The 10064-nt window shown below is 32.1% G+C and overlaps 1 protein-coding gene across 1 annotated transcript; it reads left to right on the top strand.

Moving 5' to 3' along the window:
- Nucleotides 1-5133: 5133 nt before the first annotated feature.
- LOC109002056 lies at nucleotides 5134-7214 on the top strand. Its single transcript, XM_018979639.2, has 3 exons — nucleotides 5134-5642; nucleotides 5911-5975; nucleotides 6188-7214. The coding sequence occupies exons 1-3, from the start codon at nucleotides 5496-5498 to the stop codon at nucleotides 6870-6872; spliced, it is 897 nt and encodes a 298-aa protein (XP_018835184.2). The 5' UTR covers nucleotides 5134-5495; the 3' UTR covers nucleotides 6873-7214.
- Nucleotides 7215-10064: the final 2850 nt, after the last annotated feature.

The following is a 10064-nucleotide window of genomic DNA, read 5'->3' as shown; positions in this document are numbered from 1 at the left end:
TGTAATACAATTATTGAAGACGATGATTGGTATTGGTGCGCTGCAGTTTTTTGTTTTTAAAATTATATATAAAGAACAAGAAAAATGATTTATATATAATATTTTATATAATTATGTTTTAAATGAGAAGTATTTTTATAAAATATCGTATAAAAATAATATTATTTTATAAAAATATTTTCATCTTATAATATTATTATAAAATATATTATAAAGATATTATATATATATATCATTACTCAAAGAACAAACCACAATATTCTCGTACTCGAGAATTTGTCATCTATTTTGTCACGAGGCATGTTCGAAAATAAAATTATTCTCCTGTATTTTTATATTATTTTATTATCATTTATAAATAGTTTTTTTATTATTTATAAATTATATTATTATTATTTATAAAATATTCCACCACTCTTTAGTAGAATTCAAATTATCTTAACATTCCGACAGATCCGTAGTCGGCCATGGCCAGACCTCGTTGACCACACGCGCGAGGTACAAGTTACAACACCACAGCATGCACATGATCGGAACAATTGAAAACGCGAAAAGAAACGGCTGCTCTCTCTCTCTCTCTCTCATCACGTACACAGTACTCTACACGCAGTCTCTTCGTTGGCACGAGAGCTGTGGCTAGGATTCGAAAATGAATTAAAATAAATTGAGATAAGTTATAAATAATAATAAAATAAATTATGAATAGTAATAAGATTTACGAGTTAAAATTATTGAATAATAGTGAGATGAATTAAGATAGACTGTGAATACAAATGAGACATCATCTATCGAACTTTGAAAACTGATTTAAATTATTTTATTTTATTTTATTTTAACTTATTTTATTTAATTATTATAATTTTTAAAATTTTTTATATAAAATATAATAAATAATTATTTTTTTAAAATATTAAAAAATAATATTTTATTTAATTTTTAATTTTTATCTCATCTATCTCATTTTAATACGTAATCGAACGAGCAATAAGACTACTTCATCCGTACCAGACACAGACACTGCTTGATCTCCTTCCCCTAAGCTCACATGATCTAAAACCTCCTTTTACATACGTTCTGGTCCAGTTTTAGTTTTTCTATCAACCCCAAATCCCGTTTCCAGATCTGGCGCCATCGATCAAACTCTTGTCTAATGCAGGTATTCATTCGAACAATAATCTGGACCTCGCTGCACGGCATGAGCTAGATTAATCGAGCTAGTAGCTCTTTCCAGTACGTAGGAGATTTGCGATCGAGCTCGATCGGTAGTACTCACGTTTACAAGCAGCTCAGTTCAGTTCGATTATTTTCGTATGCATGCATGCATGCTACTTTCATGATCAGATAAAAAGCTAGCTAGCTGGAGTAGCAGCTCAAGCTTAGTGCTTTCGTACGCATACATGCAGCAGTTGTTGTTATTTTAAGAAACAGAAGGAAATCAGACATCTTCGGCCTGCTGATCAATATTGACTTTGATTTGGCATGAATATTGGAAAAAAAAAAAAAAAAAAATTATTCGGGGGAGAGGATGATCAGGTTTTTCATAACTTTTTTTTTTTCAATAATTTAAAAAAAAATAAGAAATAGTTTCAAAACTTCCGTCCATTCGAATCTTTATTTTAAGAAAAATATTTAGGAGATTATTTAGAGAATTACTATTCATTCTCTAAATCATTTTTATCAATATTTTATTTATTTCAATTAAATTAATTATTCTTTCAATTATCTACACTTTATCTCGTACTCTTATTTATTATAATTTTAAATAATAATTTTAAAAATAGTTTTAGGGTTGTTTGGATTCAATTCAGAAAGTATTTCATCTCATCTGATCATTTCATTTTATCTTATTGTTATAAATTTTTTAAATTTTCACATAAAATATAATAAATAATATAATTTTTTTATATTTTAAAATAATAATAATATTAAAAAATAATATTTATTTATCTTTCAATTTTTAATATCTAAAATATCTTATTTAATTTCACTGTCAAAACAGCCCTTATAAAGAAAAAAAAGGACAAATGTCTTATCACTTATGTTAATCATAGATAGTGAGGTAATCCAATAATAGCGAAAGCAATATTGCTACAGTTGGATCGATCAAATTCAGTCAACTCATTCATTTTCACCCTTTATTTATTGTCCTTTCTAAAGATAGATACATTAGATTTTGAAGAAAAAGCCCATTTCATCTCTGTTATTAATTAACGACGCGCCAATCTTATAATACATCAAATTACACGATTTTTTTATTTTCGAATTGGCGTAATATATAACATTTGATTTATAATAAAAATTTAAAATTTAATTCTCTTATAAATCATATATTATAATGTCAACAGTATAATAAGAGTGCTTTCCATAAGCATGTGCTTGTCGACATACATATATTTGTTGAGTTACATGTCGAGCCTGGTTCTTGATCTATAAAAGGCATAACCCGTGAGTTCGCTTGATTGTCGTTTGACTTGGTACTCGAGCGAAACTCAACTCATGAGTTCGCTCGAGTCTCATGCAACAGTGGGCTCTCGCGAGACACAAACCCTATTGTTCGCTTGAGCCAATATTCATTAGTTGTTCGCTTGAGACGTGCTCGAGCGAAGGACGTAATTTTTTCCAATTAGGGTTTCCGGCATCAAGCGTCGTTTTCTATAAATATGTAATATTTTGACTTCTTATACAAGTTTTTAGCAGTTTTCAGATTGAACAAATTAAAAAGGCAAAGTGTAAATGTATATTACGAGAGAGAAAAAGTCATAGAGTGAGTGAGTCTAGATTGTGTGATTGTAATCTCCTATGAGTTAATAAAAATTCTACAACTCTATGAACGTAGGCACGTTACCGAACCACGTAAATTGTGTGTCATGTGATTTTGATCGTTGCTTTTATTTATTTATTTATCGTTAGTGTGTGTATTTTTCACAATAATATAATCATAAGAAAGCGTAGCTTGCATATACATGCCTTCACCACGCGTGCGCAAGGACATAGATTAGTTGTATTAAAATTGTGTATAAATAATAACTCAATCATTGTTCCTCAGTATTTAGTTTAAGTTTACAGTATATTTTTATTTTACTTTCACCTTATTATATAAGATGTGATGCATTTATCATTATGGACGATAAATAATCATCTAATAATTCAACAGTTGTAAATATATTATGTCTTATATAATAAGATAAAAGTAGAATGATAATATAATGTATGGATTTTCTCCTAATTAATTTATACGGGGCGAACATATGATGTGCAATTGTAGAAACTTTCCATTGGTAAAGTAATAATGATTGTTATGTTGCCATGCTATCGTTCATTCAATGAGTGTATGGAGAAAAAAAAAAGAAGAGAATAAAAGGTGGTGATGCTTTTAAAGCTTTTTACCCTAAAATCTGGCACAAAATAGTTGCAAACCCTTTATCAGTATTTCCGACAACTTTTTTTGGGTAACTCGTTGGGTGTAGTCATTCTACAGATCGAGAGTAAGTGCTTCGAATTATTTACCATCTTAAAAAAAAACCCCCCAAAAATGAAAAATAATCAAGCAAAAATACCAAATGATGGACCATGCTTGAGTAAATTGTTTCGGTTATGTATTTAATATATTGTTATTAGAAAAAAATTATACTTGTGATAGTAATGACGTAAGATTCCCATTTCGTTCTTGTTGGAACGGTCGGAATTTTTCGTCCTGGTATAGCATCCAATACATTATTCATCTTCGTTTCGTTTTGTTACAAATTTCGCTCTGTTCCAATCAATTCCGGTCAAAATTTGCATTCCGAACTATATTCTATTATGGATTTTTAATGACAATTTTGTAAAATTTGATTGTAGATGACATTCATATAATTTTAAAATCTAAAAATCATTTATATAATTTTAAATTTGTTGAGACTTTAAATAAATATGTCCCCTCATTGTTTTTTTTTTAAATCTAATTCTTTTTAATAATTTTTTGACTCTTGTATTTTTTCTCTATTGTTTTGTGTTTTAATTCAAGTTTGTGATTTTCTTAAAATTATTTTGTAATACCAATATTTCTACATTTTTTTTGTTTATGTTTTTGACCTATATTCATTTTATAAATCTTCAATGCTTCCACATATATAAATAATCTTAAAATGGTACTCTCAAACCTATCAGTATAGAAATATTACGTTCCAATACTAAAACCTGAATGATTACTGTAACGAAATTTAAAACATTACATCAAATTTATTTTGTGTGTCTATCTATTAAGAATCCAAAAAAAAAATCCGGGATTCCAATTATAGTTTGCATGCATGATTGAAAACTTCATTATGAACTATACTTAGTTGGGAAATAATCAAACTAGTTTATTTACCTGGGTATCTGTCAATCTCGTGTTTTTTGACTGCATGTTGATCATCGGCCTCACTCCGAGCCATCACAGCCGTCAATTTGTGGGCTGAATCAAAAGTGACCCCACAAGTAACCTCAAAGCGGGCTTTTCAAGTGGGCCATATGTGTTTCCCCACTCCCTCGATTTGGGCGCGTATAATCCACTCGACCTTTCCTCTGTTGAGTTCCAGCCAGAGCACAAATTTATTTTAAAATAAAAAACTGCGTACTCCTGATATGATTTTTTGTATTATTTTTTTAATATAAAATAATTAATTTGATTAATCAGTGCAATAAATACATAAAAATTATTCTACATAGCACAACTCTTTTAATATTTATCAAAAATTCTAAACTGCATTGCATAATGACCAAAATGCCCTTCTAATATGTGTGCGCTTCGGAGGAAAGATCGAGTGAGGTCAAGCTCACACCTCATCCTCACAGAAGCCACACACGTTGCCAGCATTATTTCACAAAATAATTATGACAAGCCGATCAGTTTGGTAACTTTGGTTTGGGCAACCTAAAAACTTCATTAAATATTGCTTTTAAAAAGGCCCCACCTGATGCTACATTGTACCTTACTGTGAGGTTGAGTACTCCGGATGATAATTTCCTCACGCATTATTTTTTTTAATAAAAAATAAATAAATAGGGCTTTTGGACAACCATCATGACGTGGCATATCAGCAGCTTTCCTTACCCCCCTCTCACAGACCGTTAATTCAAGGAAAGCACGGGCAAAAACGCAACAAACGGGAAAGAAAAATAAAACAAAATCGAAACATATGAAGGGCCAAGAAAGCAAAACCCTGATTATCGAGTTCTGTGAGATCTGCAATATTTATAGTGTGTGAGAGAGAGAGAGAGCCTCAAAAATTCCTTACAGAAAGAGAGAGAAACTCCGATAGAAAGTGCGAGAAAATCAAGCAAGAAACCAGGAGAGAAGAAAGCTAGCTAGCTGGGCAGCTCCCCCCCCCCACAGCTCCCTCAGCTCTTAGCTCCTTTGAGATCTTTCCAGCTCTTTTCTGTCTTTGATCCTTCTTTCTTTTTTTCCGCTTGGTTTATCTTCTGTATTTTTTTTTTTATTTTATAAATTTCAATATATATATATATATATATATATGAGGATCCGCAAGAACGCGAAGCTCTCATCCCTGTGGTTCAGCTCATCGCACGCTTTAGCTCCCGAATCCCTCCAGACGCACGTGTGCCAGCTCAACCAGTCGCCCTGGGATGCGATTTCCTTCGGCCCAGACACCTCTCACCAGGTCAGTCCCCCAATCTTCCATTTCTTTTCATCTCAGCAGATCTATCTGCCAAAACCCTCTTTTGTATATATCTTTGTCCATTTCGAACCCCCCTTCATCTTGCATTTTTTTTTTCTCTAGGGTTTTCTTCGTCCCCACATTTAGGGTTGTCGAAAACCCTGATTTCTTTTACTTTTTATCGTGTATTTACCCTCGAATACCCGATTAGGTTAATGGGTCCTCCTCGTTTTTCTGTATAATGATATTATCCTTCGGTTCTTATGTACAGTTCGACGGAGAAGATAGCTTCACGGGAAATGCGAGCCTGGGCGATTCTGTTGGAGCTGAAGAGAGGTAAACTAAAAAACCTTACTGCAATCCTTTAAATTCTGATAGTTTTTCCAATTTGTATCGTATTTTTCTCTTCTGGGGGTTTTGGCTAGGGTTTTCCATTCCATTCGGAACTAGTAGTTTGATATGAGAGTAATTATCCAAATTTCGTTGCTGAAAGCATGTAAAACTAGTCAGTGCCTGGTTTTGGCTTCAAATATTATCTGTACACGCAGTGTTGCGTCGATGATGAACGCGGTGGCAGCGAAGGCGGAGTATATGGTTGTGGACGATAACGATATCGTTGACCATAGCGAAGAAAGGTCAAGAAGCTGGAATGAGTTCGGGTCGGAGAAGCTGCGACTGGGAGGGAGGAGCTCGTGCTGCCAGAAAACCGATGGGAAAGGTTGGCAATGTAGGAACGAGGCCAAAGAAGGTCAATCCTTTTGCGATCACCACCTGTCTCTTCTTAGGTCTTACAACAACACCATTGGCAGTCTCAGGAGAGTCCCGGCCGAAGCAGCAGCGGTCGCGGGGGCTCCTCGCGCGAGAGGTCGGGCGGGGAAGAAGGGTTCATCGTCGAACCCTTACGAATTCTATTACTACTCTGGGTTCGGCCCGCTGTGGGGGAGGAAGAGAGGCGATAGAAGATCAGGTGGGAACAAGAGAAATATGGAAGCCGCCAAACTCGTCGACAACAACGGCGCCGCCACTAATATTACTACTGCTACTACTACTGCTCAAAGAGATCATCAAAACACTCCCTCCTCCTCGCAATTCGATAACGGTGGGGATTTCGATTACATGGATGAGGAAGACGACGACGACCACGAAGACGAAGACGCCGCCGCCAACAACGACAGCGGCAAGAAGAGGATGCGGAAGCCGGTGAAAGCTCGATCCTTGAAGTCTCTGATGTAGGGGTACTACTCGGTTTGGTTAATTTTATGGCGGATTTAGATTTTTGTATATGAAAATGTTTGTGTGTTTGTGCGTTTCGGTGTCGAGATTATCGTAAATTTATTTTATTTTTCCCATTATTCTGTGGGTTAATGGAGGTCATGTTGTTTTTTTAGGGTTAAAGGAACTACCTTTTTTTTGGTTTCTTTTTTAAGTTTAATGTTGCGTTGTGTTTTGTCGCGGGTGAGGTTAGGTTCTCTCCTCAGCCTCAAACCATGGACAGTAGTAGTTTTTCTAGGGTGTGAATCGGGTGGACCAAGATGTCGTCAGTCAATGTTTTGAAATGGAAAGTAATTTCCAACCTCAATTTTTTTCATAGTGACGTGGCACCACATGATTCTCGTCGCAATTAATTATTATGTGATGGAATTGAAAAATGAGATGTTCATTCACAAATAAACCGTATAAACGTAGTAAAATTTTAAAAACATTTTTTTAATATTTTTTTAATATATTTAATCATTAAAAATATATATATATATATATGTACAATTTTACTAATAATCATTTCTTTAACTATTAAGTAAAAATAAAATTAAAATACTCAACGACAACTTTAAGCGGTAACTTTGAAGGACTCCACTACTAACATTTTTTTATTTATATATATTCGAATGAATGATTTAGATAATATTAAATATTGGATAAATATTAGAACTACTTATATTTTATAATTTATATATATATATATTATGAGTAATTCTATATATAATTATGAAGTGAATAAATATCGTATAATTATTTTAAAAATAATAAAGTCTATTATTAATTCAAGTCCTAAAGTTTAGGTAGGATCCAAGCTCTCAAAAGACTAGTCAATTAGCTTTTATAATTGAGGTCTTATTATAAAGGCCAGGAATCACTCACTTTCAAACAGTGTAATCCTACTGATCATCACCATCATAGACTCAATCCGGCTTATTATAAGACGTGTTTTTAATGTTTTGAAGTAGTTTAAGATAAGTTTGTAAGATAACTTTATGTTTTCTACATATTTATTTGTATTGCATGTTTATATTTTAACATATTTTGGGCTTTTTTGTCAGTTTCTTGTTGGTTTATTCATTTTTAAATGTAGTTTTTAAATGATTTTCGGAAAGTATTTTTTTAGTTTTTATATTTTAAAAATAATCCGAAGATCTTTATATGATTTTTGTTAACTATTTAGAAAATTACTCATATATATATATATTTTTTTTTCTATTTTTTTTTTTTTTGGCCATGTGACATTTCATGTTACTATTCACTATTTCCATTGATAAAAATGTCAAAACCAAATAGCAAAACGATGAAATTAAAAACTAAAATGATAAGACTATAAAACTCAATTATGATTATTATTACAATATTTAAATAAACAAATCGATATTTCAGGTTGTTGCACAAACCCAAATGTCATGTCATGGCTCAAATAAATTATAATCATGCATGGGGGGCTAGCTGCTTAAGCTTCTTCACAATGCTATCAGATAATCAGTGACAATCAGATAATAATTAATGCTTCATAATTTCATTTGGCACAAAGTTGTAATTTTTTTTTATAATTATTTAAATGAGATGAATGGATAGGGATTCCCTTTCTCTTCAGCTTATATTATGTTTGTCACAATTTAAATCACTAAATTTGTTCCCTTTTAGGCTTCGTTTGGTTACTTAACTCCTCTCAACTTATTTCAACTCATCATTATAACTTTTTCAAATCTCAACACAAAATATAATAAACAATTCAATTTTTTCAAATCTTAAAATAATAATAATATTAAAAAATAATATTCTAACAATATTTTATCATCTCAACTCAATTCAACTCAACTCACTTCAACATCCAAACACAACTTTAAACAGTATAATTTGAACCCAAATTTGGCATATAGTATTGTCACGTATAATTTAAGAGTAATGTTAGATACAGTAGTATAGTACGTAAGCATCGTGCAATTCTTTTGTAAAAGATTAGGGTTTACTATTAAAGAATTATGGCTCGTTTGGAGAGTGAGATGAGATGAGAATTTTGTGAATAGTAATAAGATATTTTGTGAATAGTAGTGTGATAGTTTGAGTTGAATATTTTTTAGATTTTGAGAAATGAGAGATAAAAAGTTGAATAAAAAAAATATAAATTTAAAATATTGTTATAATATAGTTTTATAATATTATTTTTATTTGATTTTTTTTTATCACTTAGGTCCTTTTTTTTTTTCAAAATAATTACACGATACTTACGTATCCCACGACAATATCATTTCTTATAATTTAAACGGTATGAGTAGATATGTGAGTTTATAGTTAGTTATCCAAGCCTCTTAAAAGTGAGACATCTGTATATACCCATACATAAATATATGGATATACAGATCCAAAGTGATAAGGATTTTAGCTCAAATCTTTAGATGCAAATAGCTTTTAAGAGTCAAGACCATCGAATGCGGCACCAATCGGAGTAGCGAGTAGCCCGCACGCGCAGCTCAAAGTTTCGACGTCTTTTGGCACGTGACCTTCACGCACCACGCGCGGCGCGCCACAACAGCCTCTGTGTTCTGTTTTCTTTTGTTGCAGTGTTTTTCTTTGTAGTTTTCTTTATGTAATGTAGTTTCTAGATTAATAAAAATATTAAAAAATTAGTACCTTCGGACTTTGGTCCGAATGGAGTATTAGTCCCCCCTCCGCGTTGACTGGGTTGTTGGGGTTTGGTATACCCTACCCTGTTTAGACGGGGTATGTGGTTTTGTAATCTCTGTCGTGGACAGATGTAGTATTTTCTCTAAAGATCTAGGTCTTTAGATATTTACTGTCTAGACTAGACCATGTCAGTTACGAAAATGTACTGGGAAGATATTAACAATTGTAATTGATTTGTTTTTCAAATCAACTTTGTAAGTCCTCTCTTAATGAAGGTTAACACCCATTTACTTAAAAAAAAAAAAAAAACACGCTTTTAAGAGTCATGCTAAATCGGTGAAAAGTCGATGATTTTCTTGAATAATGTGAGAGACTATATATATATATATATATTATGAGCATGTAATTGAGATTTTAATTGGTATTGAACAAAAATATTTCCCCGAGTTTTACATAAAGTACATATGAATTTAAAAAATAAAAATAAAAATTGGAAATGTAAAATTGAATGAGAGCTGAAAGCCAATACTTTCA

The sequence above is a fragment of the Juglans regia genome, chromosome 12 (genome assembly GCF_001411555.2).
Source record: "Juglans regia cultivar Chandler chromosome 12, Walnut 2.0, whole genome shotgun sequence".
NCBI classification, from domain to species: domain Eukaryota; kingdom Viridiplantae; phylum Streptophyta; class Magnoliopsida; order Fagales; family Juglandaceae; genus Juglans; species Juglans regia.
Note: the sequence above shows the minus strand (reverse complement) of the source record. Positions and strands in the feature narration are given on the sequence as shown.

Excerpts from the sequence above, each read along its gene's own strand:
- LOC109002056 (XM_018979639.2), top strand. The coding sequence starts at position 5,496 with ATGAGGATCCGCAAGAACGCGAAGCTCTCATCCCTGTGGTTCAGCTCA. Across the intron at positions 5,643-5,910 it reads GCCCAGACACCTCTCACCAG|TTCGACGGAGAAGATAGCTT; the intron begins GTCAGTCCCCCA and ends TCTTATGTACAG. Across the intron at positions 5,976-6,187 it reads TCTGTTGGAGCTGAAGAGAG|TGTTGCGTCGATGATGAACG; the intron begins GTAAACTAAAAA and ends CTGTACACGCAG.